The 21340-nt window shown below is 65.1% G+C and overlaps 1 protein-coding gene across 1 annotated transcript in view; it reads left to right on the plus strand.

Moving 5' to 3' along the window:
• The first annotated feature begins 3961 nt into the window (after positions 1-3961).
• LOC125435278 (carboxypeptidase A1-like) overlaps positions 3962-21340 on the plus strand; it is a 44737-nt gene continuing 27358 nt past the window's right edge. Inside the window, exons 1-5 of the mRNA XM_048501468.1 lie at positions 3962-4024; positions 5795-5876; positions 7048-7182; positions 8695-8793; positions 12337-12438. Coding sequence (XP_048357425.1) covers positions 3963-4024; positions 5795-5876; positions 7048-7182; positions 8695-8793; positions 12337-12438 — 480 coding nt within the window. The 5' untranslated portion in view covers position 3962. The remainder of the gene's footprint in view (positions 4025-5794; positions 5877-7047; positions 7183-8694; positions 8794-12336; positions 12439-21340) is intronic.

Raw genomic sequence — 21340 nt, forward strand, 5'->3', positions numbered from 1 at the left:
CACATATGTACTGTTCCCTAGTCCCGACATTCAAGTCCCTCTCCGTTCCTTCATTGGCTAAAACAGTGATGGCGAACCTTTTCGAGACCGAGTGCCCAAATTGCAACCGAAAACCCACGTATTTATCGCAAAGTGCCAACATGGCAATTTAACCTGAATACCGAGATTGTAGTTTAGAAAAAAACAGTTGGCTCCGAGGCTGGCGTTACTCGAGAGTAAGCTTGGTGAAGCAACCGTGCAACACTTCGAATGGATGAATCACGACCCTATGAGGGTTTACTCAGAAGCAAGCCCCATTGTCAGCAACTGAGCTTACTCCCAGGTAAAGGACCATGCCCAAGCCAGCCTAGATGTGTGTGGGGTGTGTGTGTGTGATTTTTCGGGCCCCCACATGATGAACTCTGTGCACGCATGCTCACAGAAAGGGATCTGAGTGCCACCTCTGGCACCTGTGCCATAGGTTCGCCACCACTGGGCTAAAAGTACTTGGAGTTCTACCCTGTCTGATCCGCCTATTACATCTCATGAACATATTAAAGCCCCTTCCCAGGGGCCTAACGAGGCAGCCCTGGGCAAACTGGAGCCCTGGGCAAAACCTGAGTTGGATGCCCCTCCCCATGGGCGGCCACTCCACCACAACCAATTTTTTTTGCACCAGGACATTCATGCCTGCAGGGGGTGCATTTTTAGACATATCAGCACCAATATTTCAGCATATCATCAGGAGACTGTCCTTATGCTCCCCCCCAAGTTTGGTGAGGTTTGATTCAAGGAGTCCAAAGTTATGGACTCCCAAAGGGCGTGCCCCATCCCCCATTGTTTCCAATGGGAGCTAATAGGAGATGGGGGCTACAGTTTTGAGGGTCCATAATGAACCAAAACTGAACCAAACTGCACCAAACCTTGGGGGTGCCATCATGACAGTCTCCAGATGATACCCTGAAATTTTGGTGCTGATACGTCCAAGAATGCCTTCCCTGCAAGAACATCCTGAAATTTGCCCAAGAATCTTTGTTCTGGATTGAGTTTTCTGCATTGCTGTCAATGGGGGTTGCAGGCTGGGGGGGGGCACATTTTGAAGGCACAGTCTCAAAACTTTCAGGGTCTCATAAGGAGACTGCCCTAATGATTCCCTCCAAGTTTGGTGCAGTTTGGTTCAGGGGGGCCAAAGTTATGGAACCTCAAAACTGTAGCCCCCAATCTCCTATTAGTTCCCATTGGAAACAATGGGGGATGGGGCACCCCCTTTGGGAGTCCAAACATGGGGGGTCGCATAAGGACAGTCTCTTGATGATACGCTGAAAATTTGGTGCCGCTAGCCTAAAAACTGCGCCCCCTGCAGGCCAAAAATGGAAAACCACTAAAAATACCCAAAAACGAACCCTGCATTTTGATGCCCCCCCACAAGGTGATGCCCTGGGCAGCTGCCCACCTTGCCCAATGGGCATTACGCCAGTGCCCCTTCCCCATATGTAGCAAGCCCCTTTCCATTCCATGTTCCTTATTCACACCCCTTATTCAGTCTGGGGTGTGTCAGTAAATATGTATTAGCTAATTAAGCATGCGTCTTGGCCCCTTAGCCATAAAACTCATGCCCTTTGTCCTACTTTCCAGCAGCGTGGGGGTCTCAACTAGTCCTGACTGGTTTTTTCCAGCCTGGTCTCATGATCTGCTCCTTTCCTGGCACAAAGAAAACATCCCGTTCTTGTTATCACAGCCTGATTACTTGCATATAGATTTGCTATTAGGAAACAGCTTTTTAAGAGAATTGCTCCTGTAAATGGCAGCTGATTCTTATGCCTTCAGCATCTGCCAATCATATCACATATCATATCACATTTACCTTCCACTTCCTTGCACTACCTAAAAACGTGTCACAATGAATTGTCGAAGGCTTTCACGGCCAGGTTCAACTCGTTGTGGTGGGTTTTCCAGGCTGTGTGGCCGTGGTCTGGTGGATCTTGTTGCTAACGTTTCACCTGCATCTGTGGCTGGCATCTTCAGAGGTGTATCACAGAGGGAGACTTCCCAATATCCAATTTAGGAAAACACGAGATCCAAAATGGACCGCAGGATTACAAGAGGCAGAACGTGGCAGATTCAAACCCATACCCCACCCCATCTGCAAACGTGTCCCTAACCAGAGGACAACTTCACGGTCAACAGATCCAGTCCAAAATAATCTAAGACCTGGGAATTTACATTTCCTTCTTTTGGCACAGAGACAGATCCGTCAGCACCTGCCAAGCTTATCGCTGACCCCTTTGCTGCTCTCAACAGCTGTGGAGTTACTCACCAGAAGGCAAAACAGTCGCTGGAGGCTTAGGAATCTAGTTATCGCAAGTGAGCTCTCTGTTATTGGGTTGCCACCTTCAAGGCGAGCCCTGCAGTTCTCCTGGTATTGCAACTTGACTCCGGGAGAAAATGGCCTCTTCGGAGGAAGTATTTTCTGGCATCACTTGCTTGCCCAGTTCAGTCTTATTCCCAACCTTCCTGTTCCCACACAACCACCCCCAAATCTCATAATAACATAAGAACATAAGAACAAGCCTGCTGGATCAGACCAGAGTCCATCTAGTCCAGCTCTCTGCTACTCGCAGTGGCCCACCAGGTGCCTTTGGGAGCTCACATGCAGGCAGAGGCGTTCCTCCCATTGGGCAAAGTGGGCAGTTGCCCAGGGTGCCACCTTGTGGGGGGCGCCAAAAATGCAGGTGGGATTTTTTGAATTTTCAGTGTTTTTTCTGTTTTTGGCCTGCAGGGGGCGCAGTTTTTAGGCTAGCAGCACCAAAATTTCAGGGATTTTTCAGGAGACTATCCTAATGATATCACCCAGATTTGGTGAGGTTTGGTTTAGGGAGTCAAAAGTTATGGACTCCCATAGGGAGTGTCCCCATCCCCCATTGTTTCCAATGGGAGCTAATAGGAGATGGGGGCTACACCTTTGAGGGTCCATAACTTTGGACCCCCTGAACCAAACTTCACCAAACCAGCCTGGTATCTGCTGCTGCTGCTCATGAAGATACTCCTGGTCTGCTAAGGCATTTGCAATCTGAGATCAAGGAGGATCAAGATTGGGAGCCATAGATCGACTTCCTCCGCCGAATGCCATCTGGCCAAGCGCGGCTTTTAAAGCCATCCGGAGTTGGTGGCCATGCACCTCCGAGTGGCAGCATGTTCCAAACCTGGATCACACGTTGCGTGAAGAAGTGTTTGCTTTTATTAGTCCTAATTCTTCCCCCCAGCATTTTCAATGGATGCCCCCTAGTTCTGGTATTGTTGAAAGAGAGAACAATTTCTCTCTGTCAGCATTTTACCACCCCATGCATCATTTTATAGACTTCAATCCTATCCCCCCTCAGACGTCTCCTCTCCGACTAAAAAAGGAGGTCTAAAACACTGCAGCCTCTCCTCCGCTGGAAGAGGAAACAGTAGCTCAATCATCCTCGTTGCCCTTCTCTGCACTTTTTCTATCTCTTCGATATCCTTTTTGAGATGCGGCGACCAGAACTGGACACAGTACTCCAAGTGCGGTCGCACCACTGCTTGAGAGATGTTTTCATTTGCAACGATTCTAGGTGCAATGTATTGTCAAAGGGTTTCCAAGTGCGGTCACACCACTGCTTTATAGAAGGGCATGACAATCCTTGCAGTTTTATTATCAACTCCTTTCCTAATGATCCCCAGCATAGAGTTTGCCTTTTTCACAGCTGCCATGCATTGAGTTGACATTCCCCTGGAACTATCAACTAAGACGCCCAAATCCCTTTCCTGGTCTGTGACTGATAGCACTGACCCCTGTAGCGTGTATGTGAAGCTGGAAGGGTTATCTCTGCCCTCATGGCCGGGACAGACAGCATGAATCATTAATATCCCACGAGAGGCGGGGCCTTGAGATTTCCCAGCAGAGAAAGCAAGAGGCTATATAAGACAGCAAACCTGCGGGGCCTTTCTCATTGCTGACCATGAAGCTTCTGCTCTTCAGCTGCCTCCTCTCAGCTGCCTTCGGCGAGCAGCTCTTTGTCGGGTGAGAAGAGGAAGAAGAAGAAGAAGGAGATACAGGAAGGAGGAGGGTTTGCCATGACAGTTATAATTCTGTAGATGTTTTAGTGTCCGGAACACTTTGATCATGATGCTTTGTGCCGTCTGTCCTCCCAAAAGATGTCATCTCGTTTTATCCTTACAACAACCTGAGTCAACAGTGTGATGCGGCAGCTAAGAAGGCCAATACAATTCTGGTCTTCATCAATAGAAATGTAGGATCTAGAGCAAGGGAATTAATAGGACCACTCTATTCCGCATTGGTCAGACTTCACCTGGAATACTGTGTCCAGTTCTGGGTGCCAGAATTCAGGAAGGATACTGACAAGTTGGAGTGTGTCCAGAGGAGGGCAACCAAACTGGTAACAGGTCTGGAATCCATGCCCTACCCCAGTGATGGCGAACCTTTTCAAGACTGAGTGCCCAAATTGCAACCCAAAACCCAATTATTTATTGCAAAGTGCCAACACAGCAATTTAACCCGAATACTAAGGTTTTGGTTTAGAAAAACGGTTGGCTCCAAGGCACACGTTACTCAGGAGTAAGATTGGTGAAGCAACCATGCAATACTTTGAATGGGTGAATCATGACCCTAGGAGGCAACCAAGCTTACTCCCAGGTAAAGGATCGTGCCCAGGGCAGCCTAGATGTGTGTGGGGGGGTGTGTGTGTGATTTTCTGCCACCCCACATGACAAACTCTGTGCATGCGTGCCCACAGAAAGGGCTCTGAGTGCCACCTCTGGCGCCCGTGCCATAGGTTCGCTACCACTGCCCTATGAGGAGAAACTTGAGAAGCTGGGGATGTTTAGTTTGGTGAAGAGAAGATGAAGAGGTGACATGGTACCCATGTTTAGATATTTGAAGGGATGTCATGTTGACGGGGGAGCAAGCTTGTTTTCTGCTGCTCCAGAGACTAGGACCAGGAGTCATGGGTTCAAGGTGAAGGAAAAGAGATTCCACCTCAACATTAGGGAAAACTTCCTGACGGTCAGGGCTGTTCGACAGTGGAATTCACTGCCTCGGTGTGTGGTGGAGTCTCCTTCTGTGGAGGTTTTTAAAGAGAGGCTGGATGGCCATCTGTTAGGAGTGCTTTGATTGTGTGTTCCTGCATGGCAGGGGGTTGGACTGGATGGCCCTTGGGGGTCTCTTCCAAACTCTATGATTCTATGATTCATTAGGAGGAATTTTCTGAGCGTAAGGGCTGTTCGACAGTGGGATATGCTGCCTCGGAGGGTGGTGGAGTCTCCTTCTTTGGAGGTTTTTAAATAGAGGTTGGATGGCCACCTGTCAACGATGCTTTGATTGTGTCTTCCTGCATGGTAGCGGGTTGGACCTTGGGGTCTCTTTCCACTGTACGATTCTAGCCCTGGAAGGCAGAAGCATACATGGTTTGAACTTGGAACTCGCATGGTTTTGCCGTAGCTGGTGGTTCCATCCTTGCCTTCATAAGAACACAAGAACAAGCCAGCTGGATCAGACCAGAGTCCATCTAGTCCAGCTCTCTGCTACTCGCAGTGGCCCACCAGGTGCCTTTGGGAGCTCACCTGCAGGAGGTGAAAGCAATGGCCTTCTGTTGCTGCTGCTGCTGCTCCCGAGCACCTGGTCTACTAAGATATTTGCAATCTCAGATCAAAGAGGGTCAAGATTGGTAGCCATAAATCGACTTCTCCTCCATAAATCGACTTCTCCTCCATAAATCGACTTCTCCTCCTTCAAAACATATTAGGCCCCTCCCTGTGCCTCTTTCTTCTCTAGAGACCAAGTTCTCCGCATCAAAGCAGAAAATGAAGAACAGTTGCGCACGCTAAAGGAACTGGAGGAAAGGGAAGATTTGCAGGTAAGGATGAGGGGTATGTACGTATTGAGGGGTATGTACGTATGTGTGATTACGTTATGACTGACATATGGTGACCCTAGCAAGGGGCTTTCGAGGCCAGTGAGGAGTAGAGTTGGTTTGCTGTAGCCTTCCTCTGCAGAGCCTTCCTTGGTGGTCTCCCTTCTAAGTACCGACCTTGCTTAGCTTTCCCAATCTTACAAGATCTGGCTATACCGTACCACATTCCACATCCCGTGCCCAGGTGGGAGGCTGTACAAATGAAACACCCACATCCCTAGCACTTTATGCAAATAAAAACAATTAAGCAAATCACCTGCTTAACTCCTTTCCTGCTGGGAAGGCAGAGGAAAGTATTTGAGGTGAGCCAACTTGGTGGGTGCTTGGCCCCGTTCTTCCTCCTTGCCCAAAACCTGTTGAAATGGATGCCAGTCAAGAATGCTCTTGACGGTTGACATTTGCTTGGATGCTATTTGTGCAGGTGACTCTGTTGGTGGATTAGTGACCTCACATCATCCCCTCGTGATGCCCTCAATGGCGCACAAAATCTTCTATCCAAGACAGCTACATCTGAGCTGTGTCCAACAACATGAGAGATTGATGTCTTCATAAGAAGAGTCCTAACAGGTCAGACAAGTGAAGGTCCAACTAGTCCAGCATCCTTCCTCACACAGCGGCCAACCAGTTCCTCTACAAGGCCAACAACAGGGCATAGAGACCGAGGCTTTCCTCTGATAAGAACTTAAGAGCCCCGTTGAATTAGACCAGTGAGGGTCCATCTAATCCAGTATCCTTCCTCACACAGTGGCCAACCAGTTCCTCTGAAGATCCAACAACAGGGCATAGAGACCCTTTCAAGTGTCTTGAGAGTGTTGAGGGTCAAGGAACCCAACTGTGTTTCAATGAACTCACAAGATGTCTGCCCTGGGTAATATTCACAAGATGGTGGCCCTCAGAATGCCCTGAGCTTCAGAGATCCCAAACAAGGTGTCTTGATTCAGACCTGGGCTGTAAGATGTGACATTTCCAGGGAAGCATTCCATAATCTCAGTGCTTAATGGTGCAGAAAGATATCTCCAAAACTTCCCTGGAAGTCAACTCTTGCCGAGGTGGCCCTTTCAGGAATGGTAAGAAAACCAGAACTTGCTAACTTTGCTTTGCTTTTTGACATCAGATAGACTTCTGGCTGAGTCCAGCTAAGCCCACCCTTCCAGTGGACATGAGAGTCCCCTTCCAGAGCCTTCAGTCTGTCAAGGTCTTCTTGGAGTCCGAGGGGATTCCCTACACTATCATGATAGAAGATCTACAGGTAAGAGTTGCTGCAGTGGAAGAAAATAATTCCCATCTCTTTTGCATCAGAGGGTCCTTTGGAGCATCTTCTCATCTTTCCTTATGCATGAAGGGGTGGGGGGAAACCAGTTCATTGACTTGAGGGGTATGTGTGTCTTAAGCAGTGTGGTCCCCATCCATTTCATTCGGCATAGACCCTGTCCCATCAAAGACCTGCTTGGGTCACAGGCGTATCTAGTAAAATGTAGCCCAGTGCAAAATCTGAATTTTCTGCCCCCCCACCCCCATATGGACAGCCCCCTTGTCTTGAAGTCTGTGTATGGACCTGGGGGGAAGAAGGAGGGGTGAGGGGGCGATTTTCCAGCCCCCACGTGTCTAGATGACCGCAGCCCGGGGACATTTGGCCCCATATGTCCCCCTGGGCGGTACACTCCTGGGGTCAGTCGGGCCCAGCAAAAGCTTTTGAGATGGCTAACCTTTTTATGCTCTAACCTTTTTTATGCTGACGAGTTGGAACCCCCGTGCCCAGTGGTAGACCCTCTTGAATTGCCTGACTGGCCCCCTGTCTCAGTACAGGAAATTGCTGATTTGATTAAGTGGTCTAAAGAATGGGAAAGCGGCTGGTCCAGATTCAATTATCCCGGAGATTTTGAAATCAGATCTGGAGTGGTGGACCCCTCTCCTGGCGGCAGTCTTTACCATCATCAATAACACAGGCGTTATCCCAAACAGCTGGCGATTAGCCATATTAGTACCAATTTACAAAAAGGGAGACCCTACTGATCCTTCCAATTACCGGCCAGTTAGTCTACTATCGTAATTGGAAAGCTCTATTCAAAATTATTATTGATTAGATTGCAAACTTGGCTGGATCAAACTAAAATCATTGGACCTGAGCAAGCAGGGTTTTGTAGAAATAAGTCAACCTCGGATCACTGTTTAGTACTCTCCCATCTGGTAAATGTACACTACTACAAAGGCTTCTAAATTATTTGCTGCTTTTATTGACCTGAAAGGAGCCTTTGATACCGTGACAAGAAATCTCCTGTGGGACAAGATGAGGTCATTGAATGTTGACCCCAGACTTCTATTCCTGATCAAACAGTTGTATACCAACACTGGGGGTTTCCCCACTCACCTTCTGCTGCGCGCCGCTCTTGCGCCCCCTCAGCGCGCGTCATTCCTGGCGCGCTCTCGGGGTTCCCCACGACCCCGCGCTCAGTGCGGGGGTCATCAAAAGGTGCCGTTTCTTCAGTGCCAGGAATGACGCGCACTGAGGTGGTGCAAGAGCGGCAGCGTCGGGGCGGCTGCGTGGTTGCTGCCCTTGCAAGTGGGGAGCGCCGCTGGACCCCGCGCTACTTTCCCGGAGTAGCGCGCAGCAGAAGGTGAGTGGGGAAAGCCCTACTGTTTGCCAAGTTAGATGCTCCGGGGAAGGTCAGTTAACTAGCTGTTGAGATGGTGTCCAGAGAACAGGAGCAGGAAGAATGCATGACATCTCTGAGCATCTTTGGGATATTTTTTTAAAAAACAGGATTTGCTGGATAAGGAAAAGGAAACCATGCTGTTGTCGAGAAAGTCTGAAAGGAGCTCGGGGGAATTCAGCTTCTCTTCCTACCACACGATTGAAGAGGTACTTTGCATCTATAAGTGTGTTCTCCTCTTCCTCTCGCGCCTTTGTCGTGTTTACTACATGTTGGGTTGGCCACGGAATTGCATTTTCAGATTCAGGTGGGTAGCTGCGTTGGTCTGATGCAGCAGAAAAAAAAGTTAGGGTTCAGGAACACCTTTCAAGATACCAAAGTTTTATCTTTGTTATTAGTTTTCACGTGCATGCATGCTTCTTCAGATACACTAAAACAGAAGTCGCCACATCTCAAAAAGGATATCAAAGAGATAGAAAAAGTGCAGAGAAGGGCAACGAGGATGATTGAAGGATTGGAGCACCTTCCTTATGAGGAGAGGCTGCAGCGTTTGGGACTCTTCAGTTTGGAGAGGAGACGTCTGAGGAGGGATATGATTGAAGTCTATAAAATTATGCATGGGGTAGAAAATGTTGACAGAGAGACATTTTTCTCTCTTTCTCACAATACTAGAACCAGGGGGCATCCATTGAAAATGCTGGGGGGAAGAATTAGGACTAATAAAAGGAAACACTTCTTCACGCAACGTGTGATTGGTGTTTGGAATATGCTGCCACTGGAGGGGGTGATGGCCACTAACCTGGATAGCTTTAAAAAGGGCTTGGACAGATTTATGGAGGAGAAGTTGATCTATGGCTACCAATCTTGATCTGCCTTGATCTGAGATGGCAAATGCCTTAGCAGACCAGGTGCTCGGGAGCAGCAGCAGCAGAAGGCCATTGCTTTCACCTCCTGCACGTGAGCACCCAAAGGCACCTGGTGGGCCACTGCGAGTAGCAGAGTGCTGGACTAGATGGACTCTGGTCTGATCCAGCAGGCTAGTTCTTATGTTCTTATGTTCTTATGTTCTGAAGGCACGTACATCAATTCCATATGTCTGTGCTTCCAAAACATACAAAAGTTTGTATGAACAGCAATGAGGTTTCAAATCAGGATTTTTATCAGTGTTCTTAGGGTCTTTGTTTCAGATACCTTGTGGTACTGTTGTATTGCTTAAGGATTTGGACCCTTATCATAGTTATAACAAGACTTCATCTGAAAGCAGACAGGAATTGCCGTGAGCCGTGTTCAGGGCAATTTCTGTTGGGTTGCAGTTATTAACAGGCTGGGAAGGGATGTCCGTAGGATGAATTACGAACGGCGGGTGTCAAGATCTGCCGACTTCCCGCAATAACCAGAATCTTGAGTTCAGAAATCAGTTTATACACAGGAACGCTACGAACGGAATTCAAGGCAAAAAATCCAAACTTCACATACACGCTACAGGGGTCAGTGCTATCAGTCACAGACCAGGAAAGGGATTTGGGCGTCTTAGTTGACAGTTCCATGGGAATGTCAACTCAATGCATGGCAGCTGTGAAAAAGGCAAACTCTATGCTGGGGATAAGTAGGAAAGGAATTGAGAATAAAACTGCAAGGATTGTCATGCCCTTATATAAAGCAGTGGTGCGACCGCACTTGGAGTACTGTGTTCAGTTCTGGTTGCCACATCTCAAAAAAGATATCGAAGAGATAGAAAAAGTGCAGAGAAGGGCAACGAGGATGATTGAAGGATTGGAGCACCTTCCTTATGAGGAGAGGCTGCAGCGTTTGGGACTCTTAGTTTGGAGAGGAGACATCTGAGCGGGGATATGATTGAAGTCTATAAAATTATGCATGGGGTAGAAAATGTTGACAGAGAGACATTTTTCTCTCTTTCTCACAATACTAGAACCAGGGGGCATCCATTGAAAATGCTGGGGGGAAGAACTAGGACTAATAAAAGGAAACACTTCTTCACGCAACATGTGATTGGTGTTTGGAATATGCTGCCACAGGAGGTGGTGATGGCCACTCACCTGGATAGCTTTAAAAAGGGCTTGGACAGATTTATGGAGGAGAAGTCGATCTCTGGCTCCCAATCTTGATCCTCCTTGATCTCAGATTGCAAATGCCTTAGCAGACCAGGTGCTCAGGAGCAGCAGCAGCAGAAGGCCATTGCTTTCACATCCTGCATACCTGGTGGGCCACTGCGAGTAGCAGAGAGCTGGACTAGATGGACTCTGGTCTGATCCAGCAGGCTAGTTCTTATGTTCCTATGTTCTTATGTTTGCTTGATCTGAGTTCCACTGTACAACCTCTGGTTCATATCCCTTCCCCAAACACCCCTCCAGCCCTCGTCCTCCCCATCCCAGCAGGGTGGAATTACTAGAAACGTGCCCAGGCTGTGCAAAGCCTCGAAGGCCAAAACAAAGATAAGGACCAGGTGCTGACTGACATGCAGGGTGAGAAAAGTTAATGCATGCTGAAAGCAAATTCAAGAAGGATATCGACAAGCTGGAACGGGTCCAGAGGAGGGCAACCAAAAGGGCAAAAGGCCTGGAATCTGTGCCCTACGAGGAGAGACTTAGGGAGCTGGGGATAGTTAGCTAGGTGAAGAGAAGGTTAAGGGGTGACATGATAGCCATGTTTAGATATTTGAAGGGATGTCATATGGGTGAGGGAGCAACCTTGTTTTCTGCTGCCTCAGAGACTAGGACACGGAGTCATGGGTTCAAGGTGCAGGAAAAGAGATTCCACCTAAACATCAGGAAGAACTTCCTGCTGGTCAGGGCTGTTGGACAGAGGAATTCACTGCCTCCGAGTGTGGTGGAGTCTCCTTCTTGGGAGGTGTTTAAACACAGGCTGGATGGCCATCTGTCAGGAGTGCTTTGATTGTGTGTTCCTGCATGGCAGGGGGTTGGACTGGATGGCCCTTGGGGTCTCTTCCAACTCTATAAATCTATGATTCTATGATATACAAGCATTGGAATAACGGCATAGCAAGCCAGAGAATCCCACAGTACCCATAGTCTCATGGCAAGAAACAGGAAAGAGCTGGAATTGGGATGGCATCTTGACAGTGGGCCACACTGGGAATGATAGATTGTGGCAGAGGTCAGAGGTGGGATCCAGCAGGTTCTCACAGGTTCCCGAGAGTAGGTTACTAATTATTTGTGTGTGCCGAGAGGGGGTTACTAATTGGTGATTTTGCCACGTGATTTTTGCCTTAGTTACGCCCCTCCTCTCAGCAGTAGCGCGCAGAACTCGAACCAGTCTAGCAGGAGGTGCACCGGCATGGCTGGCAGCCTGCGCCTGCGTGCATTCGTTTCCCGCCCAAGGACCGGCACAGCGGCTGCGTCCTTGCCACAGCCCCGCCCAGGAATGCCCCACCCCAGGAAGGCCCGGCCACGCCCCCATCGTGCCCAGCCCAGCCCCATTGGCGCTACGCCACAGTTTGAATCCCACCACCATGGGAACCTGTTACTAAAATGTTTGGATCCCACCACTGGCCCCAGCACGAGAAAGCGCTGAATCCCAGTGTAAAGGGTGATGCTGCAGACAAGGCGAGAAGCACGGGGAAACAGGGCAATGGGCAATAACATCAAACATCCCCCAAAGCAAAGACTGTGCGGTGAATGTGCCTCCTGGTCGCGGTAAACTCTTCGTGCATAATAGGCCAAAGTAAAACAAAGTTCCCATGAGATCCTCAAGCAATAATCTCATCTTTTCAGATCTACAGCTGGATGGATCATTTTGTGGCAGAAAACCCAAACCTGGTCAGCAAACTCCAGATTGGACAGAGCTACGAAGGACGGCCGATCTACGTCCTCAAGGTAGAAGCCGACCTGCGGACTTGAGTTGCTAATGGGCCGTGGTGAGGAGCGCAGTTTTCCATCCATAGGGGTTGGAAGAGAAAGACATTTTCCAGGCTTAAAAAATGTTAGCCGCCTGTGGGTTTCAGTTGTCAAAACTGGGTGGGGACTGAAGGGTTATGGATTCCATCTCCCATTGGTGGGAGGCCTCACTCTAAATTGTTTGTTTGTTTGTTTGTTTTTTGTTTGTTTGTTTGTTTGTTTGATTGATTGATTGATTGATTGATTGATTGATTGATTGATTCATTCATTCATTCATTCATTCATTCATTCATTCATTCATTCATTCATTCTTTAGACTTTTATACCGCCTTATCCCCGGAGGGCTCTGGGAGGTGCACAACATACAATCATGGTAGTCATAAAATAGCTAAAACCTTTAAAAGCAGCGAAAGAAACAATAAAAGACTAAGTATAATAAGTATAATTACATTTATGCTGAGTGCAATTTGCTTTTTACAAATCCGCTGTCTGTGTTGGATTTCCAAATAGGATCCTGCGCACACTTAGTTCTCAGCCCCACCTACTTCACAAGATGTCTGTTGTGGGGAGAGGAGGAGAAAGGACATTGTGGGTTTTCCAGGTTGTATGGCCGTGTTCCAGTAGCATTTTCTCCTGACATTTTGCCTGCATCTGTGGCTGGCATCTTCAGAGGATCCTATGAAGATGCCAGTTGCAGATGCAGGTGAAACGTCAGGAGAAAATTCTACTGGAACACAGCCATATAACCCTGAAAACCCACAACACCCTAGTGATTCTGGCCGTGAAAGCCTTCGACAATACATTGAAGGGGAAGCAGTTTGTAAGCCGCCTTACAGGAGAGAAAGGTACGGTGTACATCCAAACTCTTCTATTCTCAACTTTGACCAAAATGTGAGGGCCTTTCAATATTCTTTCAATTGGCCATGCTGGCAGGGGCTGTTGGGAATTGTAGTCCATAACATCTGGAGTGCCAAAGGTTCTCCCCCCCCCCCACCCCCCCCCCCCCACCCCCTCCCCCCCCCTCCCCCTCCCCCCCCCCCCCCCCCCCTCCCCCACCCCCCCCCTCCTCCCCCCCCCCACCCCCACCCCCACCCCCCCCCCCCCCCCCCCCCCCCCCCCCCCCCCCCCCCCCACCCCCACCCCCACCCCCCCCCCCCACCACCCCCCCCCCCCCTCCCCCCCCCCCCCCCACCTCCTCCTCCACCCCCACCCCCCCCCCCACCCCCTCCCCCCCCGCCCCCACCCCCCCCCCCCCCCACCCCCCCCCCCCCCCACCCCCCCCCCCCCCCCCCCCCCCCCCCCCCCACCCCCCCCCCCCCCCACCCCCCCCCCCCCCCACCCCCCCCCCCCCCCACCCCCCCCCCCCCCCACCCCCCCCCCCCCCCACCCCCCCCCCCCCCCACCCCCCCCCCCCCCCACCCCCCCCCCCCCCCACCCCCCCCCCCCCCCACCCCCCCCCCCCCCCACCCCCCCCCCCCCCCACCCCCCCCCCCCCCCACCCCCCCCCCCCCCCACCCCCCCCCCCCCCCACCCCCCCCCCCCCCCACCCCCCCCCCCCCCCACCCCCCCCCCCCCCCACCCCCCCCCCCCCCCACCCCCCCCCCCCCCCACCCCCCCCCCCCCCCACCCCCCCCCCCCCCCACCCCCCCCCCCCCCCACCCCCCCCCCCCCCCACCCCCCCCCCCCCCCACCCCCCCCCCCCCCCACCCCCCCCCCCCCCCACCCCCCCCCCCCCCCACCCCCCCCCCCCCCCACCCCCCCCCCCCCCCACCCCCCCCCCCCCCCACCCCCCCCCCCCCCCACCCCCCCCCCCCCCCACCCCCCCCCCCCCCCACCCCCCCCCCCCCCCACCCCCCCCCCCCCCCACCCCCCCCCCCCCCCACCCCCCCCCCCCCCCACCCCCCCCCCCCCCCACCCCCCCCCCCCCCCACCCCCCCCCCCCCCCACCCCCCCCCCCCCCCACCCCCCCCCCCCCCCACCCCCCCCCCCCCCCACCCCCCCCCCCCCCCACCCCCCCCCCCCCCCACCCCCCCCCCCCCCCACCCCCCCCCCCCCCCACCCCCCCCCCCCCCCACCCCCCCCCCCCCCCACCCCCCCCCCCCCCCACCCCCCCCCCCCCCCACCCCCCCCCCCCCCCACCCCCCCCCCCCCCCACCCCCCCCCCCCCCCACCCCCCCCCCCCCCCACCCCCCCCCCCCCCCACCCCCCCCCCCCCCCACCCCCCCCCCCCCCCACCCCCCCCCCCCCCCACCCCCCCCCCCCCCCACCCCCCCCCCCCCCCACCCCCCCCCCCCCCCACCCCCCCCCCCCCCCACCCCCCCCCCCCCCCACCCCCCCCCCCCCCCACCCCCCCCCCCCCCCACCCCCCCCCCCCCCCACCCCCCCCCCCCCCCACCCCCCCCCCCCCCCACCCCCCCCCCCCCCCACCCCCCCCCCCCCCCACCCCCCCCCCCCCCCACCCCCCCCCCCCCCCACCCCCCCCCCCCCCCACCCCCCCCCCCCCCCACCCCCCCCCCCCCCCACCCCCCCCCCCCCCCACCCCCCCCCCCCCCCACCCCCCCCCCCCCCCACCCCCCCCCCCCCCCACCCCCCCCCCCCCCCACCCCCCCCCCCCCCCACCCCCCCCCCCCCCCACCCCCCCCCCCCCCCACCCCCCCCCCCCCCCACCCCCCCCCCCCCCCACCCCCCCCCCCCCCCACCCCCCCCCCCCCCCACCCCCCCCCCCCCCCACCCCCCCCCCCCCCCACCCCCCCCCCCCCCCACCCCCCCCCCCCCCCACCCCCCCCCCCCCCCACCCCCCCCCCCCCCCACCCCCCCCCCCCCCCACCCCCCCCCCCCCCCACCCCCCCCCCCCCCCACCCCCCCCCCCCCCCACCCCCCCCCCCCCCCACCCCCCCCCCCCCCCACCCCCCCCCCCCCCCACCCCCCCCCCCCCCCACCCCCCCCCCCCCCCACCCCCCCCCCCCCCCACCCCCCCCCCCCCCCACCCCCCCCCCCCCCCACCCCCCCCCCCCCCCACCCCCCCCCCCCCCCACCCCCCCCCCCCCCCACCCCCCCCCCCCCCCACCCCCCCCCCCCCCCACCCCCCCCCCCCCCCACCCCCCCCCCCCCCCACCCCCCCCCCCCCCCACCCCCCCCCCCCCCCACCCCCCCCCCCCCCCACCCCCCCCCCCCCCCACCCCCCCCCCCCCCCACCCCCCCCCCCCCCCACCCCCCCCCCCCCCCACCCCCCCCCCCCCCCACCCCCCCCCCCCCCCACCCCCCCCCCCCCCCACCCCCCCCCCCCCCCACCCCCCCCCCCCCCCACCCCCCCCCCCCCCCACCCCCCCCCCCCCCCACCCCCCCCCCCCCCCACCCCCCCCCCCCCCCACCCCCCCCCCCCCCCACCCCCCCCCCCCCCCACCCCCCCCCCCCCCCACCCCCCCCCCCCCCCACCCCCCCCCCCCCCCACCCCCCCCCCCCCCCACCCCCCCCCCCCCCCACCCCCCCCCCCCCCCACCCCCCCCCCCCCCCACCCCCCCCCCCCCCCACCCCCCCCCCCCCCCACCCCCCCCCCCCCCCACCCCCCCCCCCCCCCACCCCCCCCCCCCCCCACCCCCCCCCCCCCCCACCCCCCCCCCCCCCCACCCCCCCCCCCCCCCACCCCCCCCCCCCCCCACCCCCCCCCCCCCCCACCCCCCCCCCCCCCCACCCCCCCCCCCCCCCACCCCCCCCCCCCCCCACCCCCCCCCCCCCCCACCCCCCCCCCCCCCCACCCCCCCCCCCCCCCACCCCCCCCCCCCCCCACCCCCCCCCCCCCCCACCCCCCCCCCCCCCCACCCCCCCCCCCCCCCACCCCCCCCCCCCCCCACCCCCCCCCCCCCCCACCCCCCCCCCCCCCCACCCCCCCCCCCCCCCACCCCCCCCCCCCCCCACCCCCCCCCCCCCCCACCCCCCCCCCCCCCCACCCCCCCCCCCCCCCACCCCCCCCCCCCCCCACCCCCCCCCCCCCCCACCCCCCCCCCCCCCCACCCCCCCCCCCCCCCACCCCCCCCCCCCCCCACCCCCCCCCCCCCCCACCCCCCCCCCCCCCCACCCCCCCCCCCCCCCACCCCCCCCCCCCCCCACCCCCCCCCCCCCCCACCCCCCCCCCCCCCCACCCCCCCCCCCCCCCACCCCCCCCCCCCCCCACCCCCCCCCCCCCCCACCCCCCCCCCCCCCCACCCCCCCCCCCCCCCACCCCCCCCCCCCCCCACCCCCCCCCCCCCCCACCCCCCCCCCCCCCCACCCCCCCCCCCCCCCACCCCCCCCCCCCCCCACCCCCCCCCCCCCCCACCCCCCCCCCCCCCCACCCCCCCCCCCCCCCACCCCCCCCCCCCCCCACCCCCCCCCCCCCCCACCCCCCCCCCCCCCCACCCCCCCCCCCCCCCACCCCCCCCCCCCCCCACCCCCCCCCCCCCCCACCCCCCCCCCCCCCCACCCCCCCCCCCCCCCACCCCCCCCCCCCCCCACCCCCCCCCCCCCCCACCCCCCCCCCCCCCCACCCCCCCCCCCCCCCACCCCCCCCCCCCCCCACCCCCCCCCCCCCCCACCCCCCCCCCCCCCCACCCCCCCCCCCCCCCACCCCCCCCCCCCCCCACCCCCCCCCCCCCCCACCCCCCCCCCCCCCCACCCCCCCCCCCCCCCACCCCCCCCCCCCCCCACCCCCCCCCCCCCCCACCCCCCCCCCCCCCCACCCCCCCCCCCCCCCACCCCCCCCCCCCCCCACCCCCCCCCCCCCCCACCCCCCCCCCCCCCCACCCCCCCCCCCCCCCACCCCCCCCCCCCCCCACCCCCCCCCCCCCCCACCCCCCCCCCCCCCCACCCCCCCCCCCCCCCACCCCCCCCCCCCCCCACCCCCCCCCCCCCCCACCCCCCCCCCCCCCCACCCCCCCCCCCCCCCACCCCCCCCCCCCCCCACCCCCCCCCCCCCCCACCCCCCCCCCCCCCCACCCCCCCCCCCCCCCACCCCCCCCCCCCCCCACCCCCCCCCCCCCCCACCCCCCCCCCCCCCCACCCCCCCCCCCCCCCACCCCCCCCCCCCCCCACCCCCCCCCCCCCCCACCCCCCCCCCCCCCCACCCCCCCCCCCCCCCACCCCCCCCCCCCCCCACCCCCCCCCCCCCCCACCCCCCCCCCCCCCCACCCCCCCCCCCCCCCACCCCCCCCCCCCCCCACCCCCCCCCCCCCCCACCCCCCCCCCCCCCCACCCCCCCCCCCCCCCACCCCCCCCCCCCCCCACCCCCCCCCCCCCCCACCCCCCCCCCCCCCCACCCCCCCCCCCCCCCACCCCCCCCCCCCCCCACCCCCCCCCCCCCCCACCCCCCCCCCCCCCCACCCCCCCCCCCCCCCACCCCCCCCCCCCCCCACCCCCCCCCCCCCCCACCCCCCCCCCCCCCCACCCCCCCCCCCCCCCACCCCCCCCCCCCCCCACCCCCCCCCCCCCCCACCCCCCCCCCCCCCCACCCCCCCCCCCCCCCACCCCCCCCCCCCCCCACCCCCCCCCCCCCCCACCCCCCCCCCCCCCCACCCCCCCCCCCCCCCACCCCCCCCCCCCCCCACCCCCCCCCCCCCCCACCCCCCCCCCCCCCCACCCCCCCCCCCCCCCACCCCCCCCCCCCCCCACCCCCCCCCCCCCCCACCCCCCCCCCCCCCCACCCCCCCCCCCCCCCACCCCCCCCCCCCCCCACCCCCCCCCCCCCCCACCCCCCCCCCCCCCCACCCCCCCCCCCCCCCACCCCCCCCCCCCCCCACCCCCCCCCCCCCCCACCCCCCCCCCCCCCCACCCCCCCCCCCCCCCACCCCCCCCCCCCCCCACCCCCCCCCCCCCCCACCCCCCCCCCCCCCCACCCCCCCCCCCCCCCACCCCCCCCCCCCCCCACCCCCCCCCCCCCCCACCCCCCCCCCCCCCCACCCCCCCCCCCCCCCACCCCCCCCCCCCCCCACCCCCCCCCCCCCCCACCCCCCCCCCCCCCCACCCCCCCCCCCCCCCACCCCCCCCCCCCCCCACCCCCCCCCCCCCCCACCCCCCCCCCCCCCCACCCCCCCCCCCCCCCACCCCCCCCCCCCCCCACCCCCCCCCCCCCCCACCCCCCCCCCCCCCCACCCCCCCCCCCCCCCACCCCCCCCCCCCCCCACCCCCCCCCCCCCCCACCCCCCCCCCCCCCCACCCCCCCCCCCCCCCACCCCCCCCCCCCCCCACCCCCCCCCCCCCCCACCCCCCCCCCCCCCCACCCCCCCCCCCCCCCACCCCCCCCCCCCCCCACCCCCCCCCCCCCCCACCCCCCCCCCCCCCCACCCCCCCCCCCCCCCACCCCCCCCCCCCCCCACCCCCCCCCCCCCCCACCCCCCCCCCCCCCCACCCCCCCCCCCCCCCACCCCCCCCCCCCCCCACCCCCCCCCCCCCCCACCCCCCCCCCCCCCCACCCCCCCCCCCCCCCACCCCCCCCCCCCCCCACCCCCCCCCCCCCCCACCCCCCCCCCCCCCCACCCCCCCCCCCCCCCACCCCCCCCCCCCCCCACCCCCCCCCCCCCCCACCCCCCCCCCCCCCCACCCCCCCCCCCCCCCACCCCCCCCCCCCCCCACCCCCCCCCCCCCCCACCCCCCCCCCCCCCCACCCCCCCCCCCCCCCACCCCCCCCCCCCCCCACCCCCCCCCCCCCCCACCCCCCCCCCCCCCCACCCCCCCCCCCCCCCACCCCCCCCCCCCCCCACCCCCCCCCCCCCCCACCCCCCCCCCCCCCCACCCCCCCCCCCCCCCACCCCCCCCCCCCCCCACCCCCCCCCCCCCCCACCCCCCCCCCCCCCCACCCCCCCCCCCCCCCACCCCCCCCCCCCCCCACCCCCCCCCCCCCCCACCCCCCCCCCCCCCCACCCCCCCCCCCCCCCACCCCCCCCCCCCCCCACCCCCCCCCCCCCCCACCCCCCCCCCCCCCCACCCCCCCCCCCCCCCACCCCCCCCCCCCCCCACCCCCCCCCCCCCCCACCCCCCCCCCCCCCCACCCCCCCCCCCCCCCACCCCCCCCCCCCCCCACCCCCCCCCCCCCCCACCCCCCCCCCCCCCCACCCCCCCCCCCCCCCACCCCCCCCCCCCCCCACCCCCCCCCCCCCCCACCCCCCCCCCCCCCCACCCCCCCCCCCCCCCACCCCCCCCCCCCCCCACCCCCCCCCCCCCCCACCCCCCCCCCCCCCCACCCCCCCCCCCCCCCACCCCCCCCCCCCCCCACCCCCCCCCCCCCCCACCCCCCCCCCCCCCCACCCCCCCCCCCCCCCACCCCCCCCCCCCCCCACCCCCCCCCCCCCCCACCCCCCCCCCCCCCCACCCCCCCCCCCCCCCACCCCCCCCCCCCCCCACCCCCCCCCCCCCCCACCCCCCCCCCCCCCCACCCCCCCCCCCCCCCACCCCCCCCCCCCCCCACCCCCCCCCCCCCCCACCCCCCCCCCCCCCCACCCCCCCCCCCCCCCACCCCCCCCCCCCCCCACCCCCCCCCCCCCCCACCCCCCCCCCCCCCCACCCCCCCCCCCCCCCACCCCCCCCCCCCCCCACCCCCCCCCCCCCCCACCCCCCCCCCCCCCCACCCCCCCCCCCCCCCACCCCCCCCCCCCCCCACCCCCCCCCCCCCCCACCCCCCCCCCCCCCCACCCCCCCCCCCCCCCACCCCCCCCCCCCCCCACCCCCCCCCCCCCCCACCCCCCCCCCCCCCCACCCCCCCCCCCCCCCACCCCCCCCCCCCCCCACCCCCCCCCCCCCCCACCCCCCCCCCCCCCCACCCCCCCCCCCCCCCACCCCCCCCCCCCCCCACCCCCCCCCCCCCCCACCCCCCCCCCCCCCCACCCCCCCCCCCCCCCACCCCCCCCCCCCCCCACCCCCCCCCCCCCCCACCCCCCCCCCCCCCCACCCCCCCCCCCCCCCACCCCCCCCCCCCCCCACCCCCCCCCCCCCCCACCCCCCCCCCCCCCCACCCCCCCCCCCCCCCACCCCCCCCCCCCCCCACCCCCCCCCCCCCCCACCCCCCCCCCCCCCCACCCCCCCCCCCCCCCACCCCCCCCCCCCCCCACCCCCCCCCCCCCCCACCCCCCCCCCCCCCCACCCCCCCCCCCCCCCACCCCCCCCCCCCCCCACCCCCCCCCCCCCCCACCCCCCCCCCCCCCCACCCCCCCCCCCCCCCACCCCCCCCCCCCCCCACCCCCCCCCCCCCCCACCCCCCCCCCCCCCCACCCCCCCCCCCCCCCACCCCCCCCCCCCCCCACCCCCCCCCCCCCCCACCCCCCCCCCCCCCCACCCCCCCCCCCCCCCACCCCCCCCCCCCCCCACCCCCCCCCCCCCCCACCCCCCCCCCCCCCCACCCCCCCCCCCCCCCACCCCCCCCCCCCCCCACCCCCCCCCCCCCCCACCCCCCCCCCCCCCCACCCCCCCCCCCCCCCACCCCCCCCCCCCCCCACCCCCCCCCCCCCCCACCCCCCCCCCCCCCCACCCCCCCCCCCCCCCACCCCCCCCCCCCCCCACCCCCCCCCCCCCCCACCCCCCCCCCCCCCCACCCCCCCCCCCCCCCACCCCCCCCCCCCCCCACCCCCCCCCCCCCCCACCCCCCCCCCCCCCCACCCCCCCCCCCCCCCACCCCCCCCCCCCCCCACCCCCCCCCCCCCCCACCCCCCCCCCCCCCCACCCCCCCCCCCCCCCACCCCCCCCCCCCCCCACCCCCCCCCCCCCCCACCCCCCCCCCCCCCCACCCCCCCCCCCCCCCACCCCCCCCCCCCCCCACCCCCCCCCCCCCCCACCCCCCCCCCCCCCCACCCCCCCCCCCCCCCACCCCCCCCCCCCCCCACCCCCCCCCCCCCCCACCCCCCCCCCCCCCCACCCCCCC

The sequence above is a fragment of the Sphaerodactylus townsendi genome, linkage group LG06, assembly GCF_021028975.2.
Source record: "Sphaerodactylus townsendi isolate TG3544 linkage group LG06, MPM_Stown_v2.3, whole genome shotgun sequence".
NCBI classification, from domain to species: Eukaryota; Metazoa; Chordata; class Lepidosauria; order Squamata; family Sphaerodactylidae; genus Sphaerodactylus; species Sphaerodactylus townsendi.